This window comes from Hydra vulgaris, chromosome 03 (genome assembly GCF_038396675.1).
Source record: "Hydra vulgaris chromosome 03, alternate assembly HydraT2T_AEP".
Taxonomy (NCBI): Eukaryota; Metazoa; Cnidaria; class Hydrozoa; order Anthoathecata; family Hydridae; genus Hydra; species Hydra vulgaris.
In genome coordinates this window covers 60292501-60313845 of record NC_088922.1, presented here as the reverse complement: position 1 = coordinate 60313845, position 21345 = coordinate 60292501, and the positions used below count along the sequence as shown (strand labels likewise).

The window sequence follows — 21345 nt, the reverse complement described above, 5'->3', positions numbered from 1 at the left end:
AAATGAGGCGAGAGAATCGATCCCTGTCTCACTCCTTGCGTTAGATAGAATGGAGATGATTTGCAACCTAGATAAGACACAGAAGCACTATTTTCCCTGTATAATGACGATATTGTATTAACAATATACAGTGGTAATTTTTTATTATTGTACAGTTTCTCAAAAAGAATGTCCCAGTTGCAGCTGTCAAAAGCTTTTTCAGCATCGAGGGAACAGAGATAAACAGGTGGGTTGTTGTTGTTGTAGTGTTTAATTGTTTCACTAATAACAAATTCGGCGTGTAGGGTTGAGCTATTTTTGGTGAAACCGAACTGAAGAGGATGAGCTTCTTTTAGATCTGGACAGATTATTAGGATTATATATTCGATTAGTTTTGTGAAGATTGGAATGATGCTGATACCACGATAGTTATTTGGATCAGTTAATGATTTTTTATAAGATTTAGCAAGTGGTATTATAAGTGATGTAGACATCGACTTCGGCGTTTGACCATGATTAAGAGAAAATGTGAAGAATTTTTTTAGCCATTCTATTAGGGCTTCACAACGCAAATATTTTAAATGTTCTGCAGAGATTCCAAATGCATCTTTGGTTTTGTTTAATTTTAGGCAAGAGATAGCCGTTCTTATAATTTCATCTGATATTATTACAAAGTCAAATTTTGTACAAGGTGGAACTTGAAAACTCGTCGCGGTATGCCTTATAGATTTAGTGTTCAACCGTTTTTCGAAACTATCGGCGAATTCTCTTGTGATTGACTCCTTGTCCTTTTTATTATTTATTGTAAATAATTTTGAGTTTGCATCAGTCTGTATATTTCTAAAAGTATTCCAGAAGTTTTTTGGATTGGTATTTTTTAACATCTCGATTTTTATGTATTTTTTGTAAAGGTTATAGTTTTGTGCTTTCTTAACAGCGTTACGGAAATTTTTTCGTGCCATTAGGTATTGGTTAAAAATGTGCGAACTTAAATCTTTTACGAAACCCGTGTCACGCCATTTCTTAAAATGAAATGTAAGAACTTTTTTACTCCTATTTAACTCGGGAGTCCACCAAGATTTCGAATATAATGATGGTTTTTTCTCAGATAAGTGTTGGCTAAGAGCCTCAGATGCACTTTTTGTAATCAAATTATAGATTTTGATAAGTTCTTTATCGTAATTGTTATTTGTAAGGCTAAGACTTTTAATATTATTATTTACGAAATCACTATATAATTGTATAAAACGTTGATTATTCCAAGCATAATTTGGAATGCTAATTTTGTCTGTCATTTTGTAAATATTCTCTTTGAGAGATCTTCCGATGAGTTCAATTACAATTGATACTGGCAAATGATCACTCATATTCTGAGGTGAAAAGGGGGCAACAAAACAGTTGTAATACCTAAGAGAAGTGTTTTTTGAGATAGCTATGTGATCAATATATGATGCATTTGGTAGTGTATTATGTTGATATGTTATCTTAGGGCCTGAACCTTTAATTACGTCCACTAGTTCAAATTCACTCGATTTTATAAATTCTGATAGAGCCGCGGAGTAATTATTTTTTGTGGGACTTGATCTTTTTAGTAAATCGTATATTTCGAGAGGAAAAAATTGAAAATCACCAAATACAATTACTTCGCCGACACCCTCATAATTATTAACAAGGCCTTTAATTATATCTAATTGATTTGTGTATTCATCTAATGATGTTCGATTATTCCGCGATGAAGTTAGATAAATACCAATTATAACAATGTTAGTATTATTTTTAACAAGATTTATAGCAAGAATATGATCATCTTCATATAAAATAATGACATTTTGAAACATGTTTCCGAACCAGAAACGCATTTCCGCCAAACGGCCGACCTTACTCGCGTTTATTTGCCTGGTAAAAGTACGAAGAGTGGGTGTTTTTGCAAATATTTTTGATTATTGAATGTTCAAGTTTTGATATCCAATGTTCACATATAAAAGTAATATCATGGGAAGTTATCAAGGATTCAGTGTATTCAATGTTTGATTTAAGCCCATGACAATTAAAAGTACATAATTTTATGGGAAATTTATTTTTCTTTAATACGCTGTCGGAAGCTATTTTGATTTATAGAAATTTTCCTGGTTGCCGTTGTTTTCCAGATTTTGGGCTAAGTTAGAACTTAAGCGCTTTTTTCGAAATGGTTTGACTATTATATTGTTATCCCATAGAGAAGAGTTAAATACTTTATTTTTTTCTGTGTTATTTATGGTAACTATATACGATCTGTTATACTCGTTTTCTTTATTTAAACATACCGAAAACGGGGTAATTCCTACTTCTGTCTCCATATAGATTTTAAAAAGCTCTTCATTAATATGGTTGCTTATGCCTCCAACAAAAATTTCAAATTTACGAACAATTCTTTCGCCAGCAATTGTTTTGTTTTCCGAAATTTTTGTGCCAAAAACGGCCTCTGACACCCTATGTTTTTTCATTATAGGCAAATTTTGAGTTTTTTGAATTGACTTACTTTTTCTACCAACTAAAATAAACTTATCATTGTTTGTTTTTGGTGATGCTAGAATAATATCCGAATTTAAATTTTTTGTTTTTTCATTGGTACTTGCGGTTGATTTTATTTGAGCTACGTTATGGACCTTAGTTCGGACAATCTTTTGTCAAAATGTTTACACAGCTATACCCAAAATCCTAATTTAAATATAATAAATAATAATCCTTTTTTAATCAAATAATCTGGGAAAAATGCCCCAAAACACATTTTGTTTCAAAAAATGATTTAGATTTAGCTGTTTTCTCTACAGTTATTTAATGGAGGTTACGTTTCCCATAAAGAAACATTTAAGCAACTTGGATTTCATTGTGGAAAATATTTCCTTCTTGGTGCAATTAAAAGACAAAAATCGCGTCATTCATATGGAGAGGAAGGAAAAAGAAGTGACAAAATCAAGAAGGAAAAAATTGAGAGGTATTAAAAAAGGATTTAGCAAGGATGATTCCTATGTGTCTGGAAATTTTTAAAGATATATATTGTTAAAGTTGTTTTATTTTGTTTTCTTGCGTTTTTTCTGTTAACAGATTTTTAAACTTTGAACAAGAATATCTTTTGAACTACTTGGAGAATATGGCTAAAATTTTCACAGATTGTTCATCAGGTTACTGTGAAGGGATTTGAACAAAAAGAGACTTTTATAGTTAGCTGTTGTCGAGGTATTGACATTAGCAGCACAAATTTTACATAAAAATTAAAAATTATTTTTTAAAGTGCAGCCATTTTGATTCTGTAAAAGTTCTGATGGTGATTCTGGTCAAATCCCTCAATCAACATGTTGTTAACCTTTTTGCAAAATTTTAGCTTCATACACTGACTATTTCATGAGAAATCCTTGTTTAAAAATGTAGTTAAAACTGTATATTTTTTGCTGACTCAGCATGTTTTCGAGTATACTAATACTTTTTATTATATTTACTCTAAATAATTTTTTAATGCACATAGTTTAAAAAAAAATTGCATCAAAATTAAATAAATTGACTGCTTAATTTTTATGGGCTAGTACCACCTTAATTTAACCGGAAATATCCGGAAAAAGATAATCTCTGGATACGAAAAGGATTTGCTGGATGATCGTCTTAAACAATGCAATCACATGTTTTTGGACCACGATCAAATTAAACGAATTTAAGTACAAATTGTTATAGCACTCAGTACATTCATTCTATGATTCTTTTTACTATTAACTGTATAGAAATTTGCCACAATTCCTTTGTGTAAAGCATTTTCGCCTAAAGAAGCTTTTGCAGCTCTAGAAAATTATTTTGAAAAACTACCGGTTATTACATAGTAAATGAAATATTAGAAGAACATTGGAATAATTGTGTTGACAATTAGGGAGACTATATTGAATAAAAAAACTGATTACTGTAAAAAATACATTTATTCATTTTTGCTTTCAAAACTTTTCAATCAACCTGTAGTAAATTTATTTTCGGAAAAATTATCGCTTTACTACTAGAAATATGGACAGAAAAAAAAAGGAAAATAAACGGAGGGAGAGCACTGTAGTGCTACGTTATATATTGCAAAATATGATGTCGTATTATATTTTGCAAAGTTTGATTTTTGAAAAATCGAATAATATTTAATTCTAAAAACTTTTCTATTTTATCAATTTAACATTTTCTTTAGCTATCTTTACTTTTGGATACGTTTTTAATTTTTTATCAAACATCGATCGACATTCTTCTATAGTAGTGGCTTTGTGATCACAACCATGTTCTAGATACGCACACAATACCTAGTATATTTAAATTAAAAAAAAAAAATACAATTTTTGAATGTAATACTATAAAATTTTTTTAAACAACACTAAACACACAGCTTTCAATACGTAGATAAGAAAATGGCATTCAATTTTTTTTTAGACTGTTTGGTAAGACGAGGCAACAAGACACTGAAGTAAACGCTATTTGAACGCTTATGAATTATTGTTCCATTTTTTTACAAATCTGAATAGTACACTTGAATAAGACAATATGAACACGAGAAAAAAATGCGATGATAGTTTGGTATTTCTTTATCTATTAACGATAACATACCAATAGATTAACGCTACTTCTGTTTAAACGGATACACTAAGTCTTCTCGGAACTTTTACTACTAAACTATCCTAGAAATCATACTAACTTATTGCAAAAGTAACATCTGCTATGGTAGCCTTTTTATTTTACTTGACTTTTTCTTTCTCAAAGTTTATATTCCCCAGAAAAAAGTTATAGAATTTCTATAAACTTTAAAAAAATCAAAATGTTGCACCAAAATCACTAAAAAATATTGCTTACATCCTTCTCGCAACGCCTCTAGGGAAGTCAATGTGTTTTATGTTTTTACACGTCAAATGAATTCATCAGATTCTACTATCATTTCACCTTAGGTATAATATCGAAAAGTAAAACATATTTTTCCATTAGAAGGTACCGATCTTTTAAAGAAGTTAATAAGAATAAAAAAAAATATTAAAGCGAATAATTTATATATAAATGAAAAATACAAAAAACTTTGAAAACTATTTAAAAAAACTTATTCTTTGTAATTTACGAGAGGGGAGAAGAGAAGGACAAATGGCTTCCCCAAAGTGTTTTTGAGGACCCTTTTTTTTCCTTCTTCTTCTTCCTTTAAAGCTAAAAGTATTTTTATTGACTTTTAATTTTAAATTAAATTTTGATAAATCATCATTAATATTAGGCAATATTATTGTGCTTGTCCCTTTACTTTCCTCCTTAGAAAAAACCCTATGTTACCAATGCTACTAAGTCAAACTTCTCTGAAACTACAGGTCAAAATTGTTTGAAAATTTAGACATAAAAACTTTTATAAAAGTGTTTTTTAAAAATAATAATAGCTTCCTGCAGATATATAGAAAACAATTTTGGCCACGCTTTTGCATGGAATTGTCCTAATGTGATATGGTCTGTAAAAATCTTAATACAATTTCTAAAGACTCTCTTAATTTCTATAAATGTAGAAAAAAAAAGGTCAAATATATAAAAAGACTTTTAAGCATACAAAATAACAATTTTTAGAAATTAATAGAGCTTATATGGAAGCCTACATATGATTTTTAAATGTTTTCAAATAAAGAAAAAAAATTTATAAATATCCAATAGACCATATGTTTTAAAAGTTTAAAGAAAATTTATAAAACTTTTTTTCCTGGGTCTCTACACCTATAAATCTCTAATTCGTCCTTGAACGAAATACTGTTGCTGTATTTAGGTAATTCTTTCATTTTTCAGACAGTGTGCAAAGATGTTGTAAACATAGTTGGATCATCTCTAGCTACCAAAATTTAAACGGTCTCATTGTCGAAATAAAGTCTATGTCTCCCAATATTTAATCTCTATGTTTTCAAATACTTTTAAATGTTTTATATGACAATTAAACAAGCCTTAAAATTGAAACTAAATAAAGTTAACTTGAAAAAACTTCCAATGCGAGCAGAACTACAATTTTAAAATCTCTAACCTTTTGCTGTTAGAGGAAACTTTAGTGAAACTACTTTTCCATTTTATTTAAGTTTTCTTTTTGGTAATATTTTCTATTTTTGTATTTAATTATAAAGATTTTTTTTTGAACTTTGTACTGTTTTTTGTTTCTTAGTTTTTTAATAAGTTATTCTGCTTTTATATCATTTATTCTTTTATTTAATTCGATTCTAATCTTTAGAATATCTTTTAAATTACCACTCTCTTTTTTTTCCTGTTAAATAAACGCTTCAGCTTACATGTTATTGTTTTAAATAACCATTCTCTTTTTTTCCTTCTGTTAAATAAACGCTTCAGCTTACATGTTATTGTTTTAAATAACCATTCTCTTTTTTTCCTTCTGTTAAATAAACGCTTCAGCTTACATGTTATTGTTTTAAATAACCACTCTCTTTTTTTCCTTCTGTTAAATAAACACGCTTCAGCTTACATGTTATTGTTTTAAATTACTACTGAGCAATTCCACGACCGTCTCATAAAAAATGATAAAATTAAACCAACCCAATATAGATAATACTATATATCAGTAGAAAGCTCTACTTCTTCTCTTTCAGAAAATAGCTTACTATGGTATGCCGCTATTATAAAAAATAATATGGGCTGAAACAGAAGGTAAAAGTAGGCGTTTTTGCAATAATTTAATTCATTTTTAATCGCCAAACTTCAATTGAACCTATAAAAAATTCAAAAACTGTCTTGCTCATTGCAATCGAGCTTTTAGCTGCACTAATCATTCCTACTTATGATAAAAACATACTTATTGCCAGACGAATTCAGAATACCATTTGTTTTAATCAAATGCTATTACCACTATTGTCACGCTGTGACAATTAGGGTACCAATAGTTTTATTTCTAAGACTACCAGTAAAACTTAGGGTTTCAAAAATCCAGCGCAATGAGAACTCAATCTAGTACATCTAAAAAAATACTAACATGTTTAAAAAAATAATTAGCTCAAGTTATTTTTAGAATCTTTTTATTTCACGGCGTGACAATTTTTTAACAACATTTAAAACAAAATTTAAAACTGCTAAACTGAAACCACAATTTAGTTTTTATCAACTTTAAGGACCCAAATTATTGAGTGGCCTACTTTCTTTTACATTTTCTACAAAAACTACAAATTATAGGTATGTTTTGCAAAGGCAACATTTGGAAGATGAATGCTCAGTTATCCTTGAGGGTCTTTTTTGAGATACATAGAGCCTCTCTAAGGGATAACTGTAACTCCATTGAGCCTTAGATGTAACATGTGCATCTCCATAACTAATGTGTTGCCTTTTTTTTCAAGGGTTTAACATGCCTCTTACTCATGCTGAGCGTCAAAAGAAATATCGTGAAAGGCGTTAGAAAAGTTTGGCGAAAAAGTAGTTAAAGAAGAAGAATCAAAAAAAAGAAAAGAAAGAAGACTCGCTAATTTGGAGGCTGAACGAGAAAAAGAAAGGCAGCGAAAGAGAAAGAGCAGACAAAAAAGAGCAGAATCAAAATCTGTAGCTGTTACATCACCCCCTTACAAATCTGCAAGCACTCTTGGAAAAGCTGTTAAGAGAGCCGAGTCAGCACTACCAAAATCACCCAGAAAGAGGGCTAAAATTGTACAATTGGGATTTCATTCATTTTAACAAAAATGAATGAAATCCCAAGCCCAGAAAAAATACTTAGTAAAAATGCATTAGATGCTTTAACTGTAAAATTGGTTCTTGATTTTTATCAGCGTGATGATATATCCCGTCAAGCACCCGGTAAAAGAGACACCATTGTGGTGAGATTAAAGAACAAGAAAGAAACTGTGCAAAAACGTCATTTGTATATGAATGTTAATGAAGCTTATGCTGTTTTTAAAAGTGATTATCCTGAAGAATCAGTCGGAAAATCAAAGTTTGCTAGTTTACGCCCACCACATGTGCTTTTTTCTAGTTCAATGTCAAGAAACGTTTGTTGTTGTCAACAGCATCAAAATATAATTCTTATCCTTGAAGCCTTGCACAAGTTTGATTCGAATTTTCCATTGTATTCACATGAATTTCCTCTTAGCATTGTATGTGATAGTGAAAAAGACATTAGTTATAATAATATGTGTACAACATGTTAAGATACTGCAAAGTTTCATAATCTATTTGCCTTGAATGAAATTGACAAGAATAAATGCATTACATGGTACCAATGGGAAAAAGTTGCAGAAGGTAATGGAAAGGAATATATTAAAAAAATTGAAAAAAAGGGAAGAGTTGATGATCTTTACAGCACCTTTTCAAAATCTTTACCTTCATTTCTTTGGCATTATTTTATTAAACAGAAACAATCAAAGACATATCGTGATCATAAGATCCAACTTCAAAGTAATCCAGACACAGCCGTTTTTTAAGTGGATTTTGCTGAAAATTTTTCAACTTTGTGGCAAGATGAAGTGCAGTCAGCACATTAGCACAAGAAGCAAGTTACTGTTTTTACTGCTGTATTTTGGTACCAAAATCCATGCTCATCAGCTGTCATAGTTTCAGATGATTTAAGCCATTCAAAAGAATATATTCTTGTATTTGTTCATAATTTATTATCTAAGCATATTGAATCTAGTGTTAAAATACTACAGGTTTGGACAGACGGGCCAAGTAATCAATTTAAAAATCGTTTTATCGCATCAGCAATACCCTGGTTGGTAGAACAGCATGATTTGAAATTATTCTGGAACTTTTTTGCTGCTTCACATGGGAAAGGACCAGTAGATGCTACAGGTGGGACCGTTAAAAGAATAGCAACGCAAAAAATAATCCAAAGAAAATTTATAATAACTGATGCCATAACTTTTCATGAAGCTGTTAAAAGTGAGACTAATTTCAATGTCTATTTTGTTTCTATGAAAGATGTTATAAATACAATAAAAAAATTTAAAATTGATGAGTTATTTACAAAAGCACTAGCAAAACCAGGAATATTTGCAGCGCACCTAATTCAAAACAATAATGGGAAAATAGAAATGCGACCCTATTCAAGTGCCAAGTATTTAGTGAAACAATTTACGTCTTCAGACGAAATCACCGAAAAACTTTAAAACGTTGTATATATGACAGCAATATAATATGGACGCGATTTGACACTGATATAGTATGGGCGTGTTCTGAAGATTACTATGTAAGAACTATTTTTATAAAGATGTAATTATACATTTGTCTAATCCTTCTCTACTTAGTTTTAAATTTATTAAAAAAAACAGCCCATTTACCTGGTTTATAATTATCCAAATGTGTCTGGTCACGCTGTGACGTTTACTACAAGTTAATTAAAGGTGCACCTGTTTGAAATTTAATTAAATAAATGTTATTTAGCTATAAAACTTGTAAGAGTAATGTCTAAACTTTTTGTTTAATGCCAAGTTATTAATTCAGTTCATCTATATTAGCTGAATTGTGATGTTGATCTAAAAACTAAAAAACAATGAGAAAATTTTGGTCACGCTGTGACGTTTTATATTTTCTCGCATGAACAAGAGGCTAATATATCCACCCTAATTTTTTTTCTTGTTTCTTGTAGCACCTATTATGAGCTAACAAAATAGCAAAAAAAAGTCTTTTTATATCTATTTAATAATAAAATAAAGGCTTAAGACAAAAAAAAAGACGGTTGTCACGCTGTGACGGTCGTGGAATTGCTCTACTCTCTTTTTTTTCGTTCTCTGTTAAATAAACGCTTCAGCTTTCACGCTATTGTTTTAAATTGAAGTTTATCATTTTTTTAATTTTATGATTTATTTTTTATAATGACTTTAAGTTAAAAAAAAAAAAGTAATATTATTAACAATTATATAAATACATTTTAATTATAAGTTTGCAATAAGAAGCACAATCCATAAAAATCTTTGAAATTTATTTTGTCCAAAAGTTTAACATTAATTTTAAACTCTGTTTAAAAACGAAGATTTCGCATTTTTGAATTGCTCATGGTCTATGACAGACACCTCAAATTAAGCCAGTAATAAGTAAAAATAAACAAATACATATAAAAATAATAAAAAACTAAAAAAAAACAACCTTTTTTCGAAGTTTCTTGATAGGCAATTCATTATTAATAGACTCTTTTAAAACTTGTTTTATAGCTTTGTGCCAATGAAATTTTCCTAAAATAAAAAAATTAAATCAAAAACAGAGCATAAAATAAAATATTAAATTTTTGTAAATAAAACTTTGGTAATCCTCTAATTAAGCAGCGTAAAATTATTTATTAGGTTTTTTATGCTCGCACAAATACGTCTGAAAATTTGTTGATAAATCTCTAATAAGTATGTCTGAGGTGACGCACTCTTTTCCAAATAAAATAAAACAAACGTTTATTTGAGGGTCTGGGTTAAGGTTTAGGGTTAATTATCAAGTTGGAACAACTGAAGCTTAATTTTAAATTTTAAATTTAAAAATTATTTTCTCTCCTTTTAAAATTATTAGAAATAATGTATAGCTTTCAAAATTTTTTGCTGACACACACCCATCATTTATAGATTGTATCAGCCAAACCTGAAATGAAGCCCTTCAAATGGTTATTTCAGTATTACACTATCAAGACATTTTTACATATGAAAAATATCTAAAATATTTTTTAGATCTTTTTCATATGTAGATGCTGACTGCCCAAACCTTTGTCAATGACCAGAAGAAGAAAAAAATGTAACTTTTCATCTTAATTGACCATTTTAAAAATGTGGTACCAAATAAAATTTTTATCAAACCTGTCTTTTTTTCCAATTTTTCAGTATTTTCATCCGACAAAGTTTCTAAATACATAAAAAGTTTCTTAACTAACTAAAAATATTTTTTTAGCCTCACACCGCTACAAAAAAAAAACCTACATAAATATTTTAGTTGTTTCAGATAAAAATAATATTTTATCAATAAAAAATCTGAAAGTAATAATATCATAGCAGAGTTTTATCTAACCTGTCTGTTTTGGAATAATCTTTGTACTTTCGTCAGTAATTTCTTAACATAAATACAGCCGAATAAATGATGCAAAAAAAAAAAAAAAAATCTTACCAATGAAATAACAAGAAAAAATAAAATTTTGATCTGTCTACCTTTTGAAACTTTTTTCTGTTTCTTTTCTTTCTTATATTTTTTTGCATTTGATTTAGAATTTTTCTCTGTACCTTCATCAAAATTATATACTTTTTTCTTCTTTCCTTTTTGTTTTTTGCCATTTTCATTTAATTCAACATCATTTTCATGAGTTCTTTTTCTCTTTCTGACTTTGTCTCTGTTTTTCTCCTCTGATATTGTCTCTTTTTTTATATCTTCCAGAACAGAAGCTAAATTTTTATCTGAATCATCTTGGACATGATGATTTTCTTGAAGTGTTTTCTAAATAACATTTTGCATTACAAAAATAAATATACAAATCGTAAATTTTTTGCTTTGTCTTTACGATATAAAACTGAAAAGACTAAAAATATCTAAAAAATAAAAAAAGTAAACTAAATCCAATTACAAAAATAGAATTTTAAATATTGAATTCTTTTACCTATAAAAAAAAAAACGGGATAAGAGGACTATAAGGAGTTACCTCCTTTAAAGTAGCTAGTAGTTAAAGTAGCATTTTTATTACTAGTTTGTGTAAAGTACTTTAACAGAAATAAAGTAAAACATTATTTTTTCTAAAAAAACTGATTGTTAAATTTGTATTATTAATTTGTAATAAATTTGTATTAATAATAAGAATATATAGTCAATACAAATATTGTGAACCATGTGTTTTCAACTTTAAATCTTTTTATTTTAATAATTTTTTAATAAACTAATTATATATTAACGCATACAACAATTTTCTGTTGTTTAATAGAAATAATAAAAAAATTTATTTTTATTTTTATTTCTAGTGAGCAGCCTTATTCATATTTTGAACCGTCTGTAAAAAAATAAAAATAAATCATTCCTTTATAAACCTTATCTATCTTAAAGATATAATTACAAAATAAAAGAAAAAGAGCAACTGAAGCTTTATTAAAACTAATAAGTTTTAATTTAGTTTTTATTTTTATAACAACCAGTGATATTTATTTATTAGGTTATATTTAAAAAATCCAGATAACATTTTTCAAAAAAAAAAAACTGGAAAAAATCCAGAAATTTTTTCCCTCATTTGTCTTAACTTAACTTTCAACTAATGGCTTTCTCATTTTTTAAAACTTTCTTGCTTTAAAAACATTAAAAATAAATATATTGCAAAAACATTTATTTAAACATGTGTTAACTTTTTTGGAAAAATTAAAAGAAATTAAAAGAAAAAAGTTAAAAGAAATCTCTGGAATTTTGAATCTGGAAGAAAATAATCTCTGATAACAACATAACCAACAAAATAAAGACTTACCGACTCTTTCACAGTAGCTCCACTAAAAGCGTCCCACAACTGTGATAATGTTAACTCATCATATATACGTAAACTATTCTTGCAGAAGTTCTAAATGAATTCAAAACGTGTTTGGAGCACCATTTTTTTAAACACTAAATGAAATGGAGACTTTTATTGAAAGAACTAAACAACTTTTGTCAGCCATATAAAGACTACAATAAGTAGATAAATTGCACTAGCATATTTATATATACATTTATTGAATGATTAAAAATAAATTTAACTAAGTTATATAGAGAGATTCCGCTTAACAAATTTTTTAAACTTCTAACTCATAAATTAGTTACTTTTTTGAAATTTAAAATATTAAACACCATCATTATACACCATCACACTATCATTAAGTACCATCAATAAATACCCTTTACTTTGTATCTAAACCAATTAAAAATCTGTGCATAAAATTATAGTAATTAAATTAGCAAGCTAAACATTTACAGCAAAAGTAAATTAAATATTGACAAGATTTTTATTTTACTGGGTGATTTTGCAGAGAATTACAGCTTTGTATTTCAGGATGAGGTTCTTAGCTTTTATTGGAACAACTTCAGTGCTTATTACATCCAGTTTTATTATATTTTTACATTAACAACTTATTGATGCACAACTCATTTTGTGTTATCTTTGATGACATAAAATATAATGTTGAAGATACATAAATGTTAGACTCAAACTCGTCAGATAGAAAGAAACATGACATTATTCAGATGGTTATGCTGGTCATACGAAACAAATAAAAATAAATAAATTTAAAACTATTGCATGTATCAAAATGCCTAAGAAAACATAATGAAATTTTTTCATAACCAGTCAAGTCAAATCTTTATGCGATAATATTGGAATATGGAACTTGATATTTGAGCTAGATAAGAAAAAAGATTAGTTGATTGTAGCTAAAAGTGTGAAAAATAGTGATTGACCGAAATTCTGTCTCGATATCAGTTTTGGCCAAAATTTGAATTTAAATTGATACCAAAATTTTAGTTGAAAAACATACCGTAAACTGAAAAATTTGTAAGATTTTAATTTTTTATCTAATTTAAAATACAGTTCTTTTTGAAAATCTTCAAGAATTTTTACGCAAGTTTTAAGAATTTTCACAAAATATCTCCAAATATATATAGTATATTTAAATTGTATGTTTAATTATTATAAACTATTATTTATTTTTTACTTTATAAAGTTTTATGTTATTTTTTTTTGTAAAATGCTGAACTTACAAGAATTATAAAAGAAAAGTATCTTTTTAAAAGCAAGGAATAGGAAGTTAATTAATTGTGCAATATCTAATGAATGTTCAGAAATTACCAAACAGGTTAATTTATAAAAGATTTTTAATAAAAAAAATTATTCAAATTATTTAAATTTTTAATTTGTTAAAAGTATGTAATATCTTACATTAGAGATAGGACTTAAACTAAGTGATCATTTTGAATTGCAATTATTATTAGATTTTTTTCTTTCAATTTATTACATAAAAAAGATTACCTACCTTGCATTTTCCACTAGCTTAAATATTACATTTTTAAGTAAGCGACAAGAAATAAAAATAAATTCTGACAACTGTTAATCACAACTTTTGAAGCAATTTAGCAAATTGCAATAGATAAAAAGTTGATACCCGTAAATATAATAAATTAAGAATTTAGTGATATCATAAACCACATTATGTTTATTGCATTACGTATTTTTTATTCATAACAAGATCTGAGATTCCCCATCAAAAAATGATTTTAAATGCATAACTTCATTACAATTGAATAGCTGTATCTACATATTTAATGATTTTAAGAGTTTCAGTTACAGTGTAAACCATGGTATTTAACAGTGGATTATCTTGTGAACTCCTTTAAACTGGGTTTCTAAAATTCTTCAAGATAATGAACTTTTCTTTCATCTGTGCAAAATTTAAACAAAATATTTATGGATAAACTGTCTTACTGATTTGACAAGAAATTACTTAACATTACTAAATACAGAAATATTGACTAATAACTTCTAATAAATGAATCATATAAGAAAGCATTTCTTGTTAAAGTTCTCAAAAAAAAAAACAAAAAAATAAAACAACTACAGGTCAAAGTCATTTTTATCTTATTTTATTACATTAATAACAATAATAACATTGTTATTGACAAAAAAAAATCAAATAAAAAACGACTTAAAATCAAAAAAACCAAACAAAAACAAACCTGAAACTTTTTTTCTTTTCGTGGAACATTGGAGTACTCTGACACTCTTTGTAAAAGAGACTTTAATTTTGGGTTAACAACTGATTCGGTAGCAATTTGAACTTGCTAATGAAGCAAAATTGTAAAGTACAAAATAACAGAAATAATATTTAAGCTAAATAACAATAATTTACTTTAAATAACACTCAAACCTTAATCCATTCTTTTTGTTTATTTTCTCCTTTATTTTCTTTGTTGCTAGCTTGATACAAATGACCTTGATACTTTTCTGCTTCAGATATACAACTATTATGGGTTGCATAGCTGTCACCATGGAAATCAACACCACAATCAATACAAGAAAGAACAGAGCAATTACGACATTGAGTTTGATAATGCTTTTCAACCTGATTTTTTTTCACAGTATTACCACAAGAATTGCATACAAATGAAACCATTGCAAAAAAAAATTATAACTGTAATCTAGTAATATATATATATATATATATATATATATATATATATATATATATATATATATATATATATATATATATATGTATGTATATATATTTGTATGTATATTATATATTTTACACATAATGTGTGTATAAATATATAAATATATATATATATATATATATATATATATATATATAATATATATATATATATATATATATATATATATATATATATATATTGCGCTGTGATGACAAAGGTTATGATGGTGATGAACCTTAAAAATTTTATCAAAAAACTATAATCCTAAAAGAATTGGACCTAAACAGTACCTAGTTTAAAAAAAATAAAAAAAGAGTGGGAATTAAATGATTTTCAAAATTTTCTTTCGTTGATCATTTCTATAAACATTTATGCTAACATTGTTAACAAATTAAGTGATTATCATGCTTATGATTTGTCAAAAAAAAAAAAAAAAATCATGACAAATCTTTTATTTGTCATGATTTTTTTTTTTTTTTGATCTATCTTTTATAAAATTTTATATTAGTCATATTGCTTTAAAAACTATTAACAAAGCAGTAGAAAACCAAATGAATATGTGTTTTCAGCACACTGTTTGCATCTGCTACAGCCATTTGACATGGGAGTCATTTGCCAAGTTGAATCTGTATGGCATGAAATTTTGGCTAATTGGTATACTTATTCAAAACTGAAGGTGGAGTGAAAATATTTTTTTCCAACTTTACTAAAAAAAACTTTATAATTATAATTATAATATAATTATACTTTATAATACATCCTTTAAGCTCATTTATAGCAATTTAATAATTTGGAAAAATAAAAGTTTTTTGGTTTGACCCATCTGCTATAGCATCTGAAAAGTTACCTCAATCTAAAAAATCTATGAACACCCTTTTTCTCTGAAAATAAATGATTGCGATAATATCCCTCAAAACATCACAATAGACACAATGTCAATGTTCATAATAACACTTGTGAAAATGTTATTATTGAGGTTATAAATGATTTATTGAATCAACAAAAAGTTACAATAATCAATTCGCAAAATGTACAAGTTAAAAAAAGCCACAAAAGGTGATGCTTGTTTATAAAATAAACAACCAATGAAAAAAATAAAGATGCTTTGGAGGTGAGTGAATAATATCAGAAGATGTGTTTAAAGATTAAACAATTAAGAAAACAAAGTTTTAAAATGAAAGATCAAGTGAAAGAAGCAGCAATATAATGAACAAAATAAAAAAATTGTTGGCGTAAAGAGCACTAGTGAAACTATTATTAAAAAAATATTTAGTATTACTATTTTCATTTTTAATGTTAGTATTTTGTTTCATGTTCACTTTCAATTGTATTAAAGAGAAAAATGCAAGATATTAGGTGGGTTTTTGTTACTAAATTTTTTTTTAGATATCAAAAGTAATTCACTTTACTCCAGTTTAACCTATGATATGAAAGTATGATATGAACGCGATAAAATATATAAAAGTAATGTAATAAAGATTAAAAAATTGAAAATCAGAACTAAGAAAAGAGTAAGCAAAATAAAGACAATCTTTGCACATTCTAAAGAGAATTTGGAATGCTCTGAGAAAAAAACTAGAAAAAAGAAAGAAGATATAAATTAGAATAAAGATTTTTTGAGAATGAACAAGTAAAAGGATGCAACTTTGCTGAATGAAAAATCATGTAAGATAGAGGTTTGGTTGATGAAACAAGTGATGATAGCTTGCTTAAGCAGTATTTGTAAGGTTCAATAACTTGTAATATACATGCATTTTTAATGCATATTTATTACAAACGGTCACTTCATAAGCGAGAAGTTCTTAGTTCAATTCCCCCCATGTCCCTGGTAATACCGCACTAAACTTTTTTCTCAGCGAAGTAGGCTTGTTTGACAAGGTTCGTGTTTCAAAGTTAAGGAGTTGAGAGAGGATTGTAACCACAATAAAGATCAACAAGATCAAATGTGTTCTGTTCTAAGCAACCAATAGTTGATAAATATTTATTAAGACTGAAGCATATGGTTCTATAACCAAAATAGAGCCACTTTATAGGTAGTAAAATCATTAATATGAATGAGAAAAAACAAGTGACTAAGGATAAAACCTAGTGGTACCCAAGAGATTACTTATTATTAGATTGCTTATTAAGGTTGATTTTGTTGCAATTAGAAAGAAACAATTCAATAATTTTTAAGAAAGCTTATGGATAACCCTTGCCTCACAGTTTCCATCTAATTCCAAATAATAAAAAATTATTGTTTAATATTTCTAGAGAGTAAATTTTTAATAGATCTTTTTTTAAAAAAAACATTTTTTTAAGCAAAAATTTCTTTAAATAAATTTAAAACAAACTAAAACTTGAATAAAACAAACAAACAAAAAAAAACTTATAAAAATTTAAACATTATATTACTATCTCTTATTTACAAGTATAATCGCATTACATAATTCAATTACTTGAATTTTAAATGTTAAAAAATAAAACCATGTTAAAAAAAAAGTCATTATCCAATCTCAAAACCTTCAGCCAAAAGGCTGGCAAGAGATTCAGAAATGCCTTTTTCTTCAACACGGGACAGTCTTTGCTGTGATTCATTTCTGTGAAAAACTTGACGTCGATGATTAAGAAGTTCTTCAAACTCAAGATCAGAACTTTCTAAAAAAACAAGATTTCATACTAAGATTTAACACACAAACACAGTGTCAACGTTCAATTAAAGATTTTTTATTTAATATATAATTATAAAGATTGCCAACACACAAACACAGTGTTGATGTTCAATTAAAGATTTTTTATTCAATATAAATTCAATAAAATGTACCTGTTACTTCAGGACTACTTCCAGTTGAGTTACTTGAAATAGCAGAGTGCAAATGTTTGTTTTTTTCATTATATTCATGTATTTCAGAGCGAACATAGAGACCTTTTGAACCAAGAAATGGACTAATTACTTTAGCTGCTAATGACTCTAACTTAAAATAATTCTCAGAGTAATCTTTAACTACCTAAGCAAAATGGACACTTTTATAAAAATCTATAAATTTTAAATATATTGAACAATTATACAGAAATCAACATAATAAACAAAATTAATAAAAAACTTAAAAAATCAAACAACTAAAACACCTCAAAATGAAAAACAACAAGAACAATTATATAAGCAACACAATAAAAAAGTGAAAATGTATTTTGTGAAACTATCTATATTTTCATAATTTATATAACTTCTAATCTATATTAAAATTCATTCTCCATAAAAACAATATATTAAATTATATAATAAATATTATTAGTGTATATACCAAACTTTATATAGAACCATTACCAACTTAAGATTATTGTATTTAAAAGCAAACCTAAACTACCATAAAAACAATCCAAAGCCATTTTAATTAGTTGCAACTAACAAGAATGTAGGAGATTTTATGCTGATACCAATTAATTAACTGAACGTAACCCAGTATAACCTGCACCTGTTTTCCTGCCATGTAGAACTTGCTTGTCTAGGCAAAGATTATAATAGCTAACTTTGACTTAAATCACCCTTTGGTCTGGGCTCTTAGTTAAGTAAAGGGAAGAGATGGTTTTTTGTAAAAACACTTATCTTGGACAGATGTTAATTGCATCTAACTACTTTCTTTTAGAAGTCCTCCTGGGCAAGGTTTTAGAAGTGAAATTTATTTGTTGACTAACCCTTGCAAGTCTTATTTATCTAATAAGCTGGCAGACATAAAACTGATGTAAATGAAAATCTTTTTCCTGTCTAAAACGATGAACACTGGATCTTCTTGACTCTATTTGGTAATCTGTTATTTCCTAATGAGGATACAGCACTAAAACTTATTTTCATGGTTTTATTCATGGACAGTTGGTAGTAAGATTTTGTGGTAGCTGTCAGAGAGGCTGATTCCATTAACAGATGACAAATATCAGATTATTAAAAGAGCCATGTTGCACACAGATGGTTTTCCTGTCAGTGCACTGTTGAAGTGGCATAAGAAGCTATTTGTTACAATTTGAGTTATTTGGCAGGACTAAAGCATCATTGGTGCTAATTGCATAAAGTGCACTTTAAAAGAACTTGACTCAATGTCCCATTAAGTCAAGTTCTTTAAAAATTTAAAACACAACTATAGTAACTAAAAATATTAAACATAATTAACATTATTAATAAATTAAAAAATTTATTAATATTAAAAAACTAATTATTTTTATAAAATATTATTTAAACATTTTTTTAATCTATGTTTTACAAAACTTGTGGTATTGGAAGTACTTGCTTTTTCTAAAACTCATTAAAACCAATTTATCTTAACAATAGCGGAATCATCCTCTGATTCACCAAGACTCCAACAGGTATATGTTTGACCCAGGCATATACAATCAAGATAAATAGGTAAATATTATTTTATATATTACCACGAGACTACCCATTACATATTACCAATTTCCATGATATCACCTATTACCACGACAAATAGGTAAACAATAATTTATGATTGTATTGTATTCACTACATTTTTATTTGCTTTTGTTTATCACCTCGCTATTTATTCACATTTCATTTTGCTCTTTATTGTTTACCAAATTATTAAAGCTGCACTCTTTCCTATGTTATTCCAAAGTTTTAATGACACCAGATTATAGTTTATAAATTGTAGAATAAACATTTAAAACCTTTTAAAAACTTGCAATATGAAATAAAAAATATCTGGTTTTAGAGAAAGATAAAATAATCTCTATTGAAAAAAATATTGAGACAAAATGGCCAGACTGTAGTTAGACTGGTGCAGCCAATACACCGCAAGGATGTCATCGAACTTAAATTGTAAAAAATGTGTAAAGTTAAAAAAGAACATTTAGCATTTAAAAAAAAAAAAAAAAAATTGGTAGTAGATAAAACCCTACTACCTAGGATTGTTGCTTACTATTTGATCCTGAGTCAATGCAATAGGGTCTCACTTCTTATCTTGCATTGGGGTCTTTATATTTTTAGATAATGTATTTCAATGAGGGAAGCTTATTATTTTGGACATCTATACAAACAAATATGAAACAAGCATTTTTTTTTGTTTCACATTTTAAATTTTTTGTTTACAGTTTTGTTTTGGATTTTTTGTTTACAGTGGAATATTGAGACGTATTTTAAAAGTCAAAAACAGCTAGTTGGCTGAATACTAGGTTCCATACCCCATTTCCAACCTCCAAGTTGATTTAGACAATGCAAAGTGTTCAAAGCAACTAATCTTTGTCGGTAAAAGTTGCAGAAACAACTCAATTAGTAGAAAACTAACTCAATTAATACAAGCCGTGCTTTCCAAAAGTTTCCTTTGAAAAAAATTGTTTTTTTGATTCAGATTTAGAATTTACCAATAATAAATTTACCGGTAACTTCTTGCTATTATGAGCAAATTCATTAAATCTTTAACTAACAACCTTAAGTCAAACAACTTACTCTCTCACAATCAATATAGATTTTAACTTTCTTGTTTTACTGCAGATATGTTAACTGTTATAACAATGTTATAACAGTTAACAAATCTTTGATAATACAATTTTGACAAATAGCAACACTCTTACTGAGTCCTGTACTTTACATCCTCTAGGGATCTTTTTCAATAATGACCACTTATGGAAACCTATAATCCATTACAAAGTTAGCATTTCAGTATAAATAAAACAAATAATAAAATCAATGTTCACTCTATTGCCATTTTCTTATTTCTGATTTCGTTTCCTACCTCTATAAATTTCTTATTTTAAATTTCATTTTCTACCTCCATAAATTTCTTGTTTCTAATTTTATTTTCTACCTCTATAAATTTCTTATTAAATTTTTTTATTGAATTCTGTTGTCATATTTGAGCTGTAAATTCACCAAAATTGTAAAAGTAGAGCTGTTAACCTTAGTAATGTATAGTGTTTAGTTAATTTAACATATAAAAAAATCTAAAAAAGCACTTGGTTAAAAAAAACAACAAAAAACAATTGGTAAAAAATTGACAAATTGAATAAATCAAAAAAAATGCTGGTGCCAATCGTGAAAAAGATAGTCAATGACAAAATGTTAGTGTATTCTACAATAACATATTTAACATATAAGAGTTCATAAAAAAGATATTTATAAAGAACAGTTGAAAAAAAAGTTGAAACAGAACAGTTGGAAGAGAAAACATTCTAAGACCTAATATTAAGAAGACAATCTTTTTATGAATAAAAATTATAATATATATAATGTATATAAAAATTATTAATGTATTTGTTCTTATT

General features: G+C 27.2%; 2 protein-coding genes across 2 annotated transcripts in view; both read right to left on the bottom strand.

Annotated features, from left to right (window-relative positions):
- Positions 1–4123: 4123 nt before the first annotated feature.
- Positions 4124–15076, bottom strand: LOC100211134 (cell growth-regulating nucleolar protein). Its single transcript, XM_065793869.1, has 8 exons — positions 14802–15076; positions 14611–14715; positions 12377–12466; positions 11088–11370; positions 10951–10992; positions 10743–10787; positions 10054–10139; positions 4124–4280 (listed from the first exon to the last, which is right to left on the bottom strand). Exons 1-8 carry the CDS (start codon positions 15045–15047, stop codon positions 4143–4145), a joined length of 1035 nt encoding a protein of 344 aa, XP_065649941.1. The 5' UTR covers positions 15048–15076; the 3' UTR covers positions 4124–4142.
- Positions 15077–17461: 2385 nt separating this feature from the next.
- Positions 17462–21345, bottom strand: part of LOC105847064 (proline-rich protein 5) — a 22671-nt gene continuing 18787 nt past the window's right edge. Inside the window, exons 3-4 of the mRNA XM_065793868.1 lie at positions 17897–18080; positions 17462–17730 (exon numbers count right to left, since the gene is read on the bottom strand). Of these exons, the coding sequence (XP_065649940.1) occupies positions 17579–17730; positions 17897–18080 (336 nt within the window). The 3' untranslated portion in view covers positions 17462–17578. The remainder of the gene's footprint in view (positions 17731–17896; positions 18081–21345) is intronic.

Excerpts from the sequence above, each read along its gene's own strand:
- LOC100211134 (XM_065793869.1), bottom strand. The coding sequence starts at position 15,047 with ATGGTTTCATTTGTATGCAATTCTTGTGGTAATACTGTGAAAAAAAAT. Across the intron at positions 12,467-14,610 it reads GAAAAGAAAAAAAGTTTCAG|AACTTCTGCAAGAATAGTTT; the intron begins GTTTGTTTTTGT and ends GAATTCATTTAG. Across the intron at positions 10,140-10,742 it reads AAAATTGGAAAAAAAGACAG|GAAAATTTCATTGGCACAAA; the intron begins GTTTGATAAAAA and ends TTTTTATTTTAG.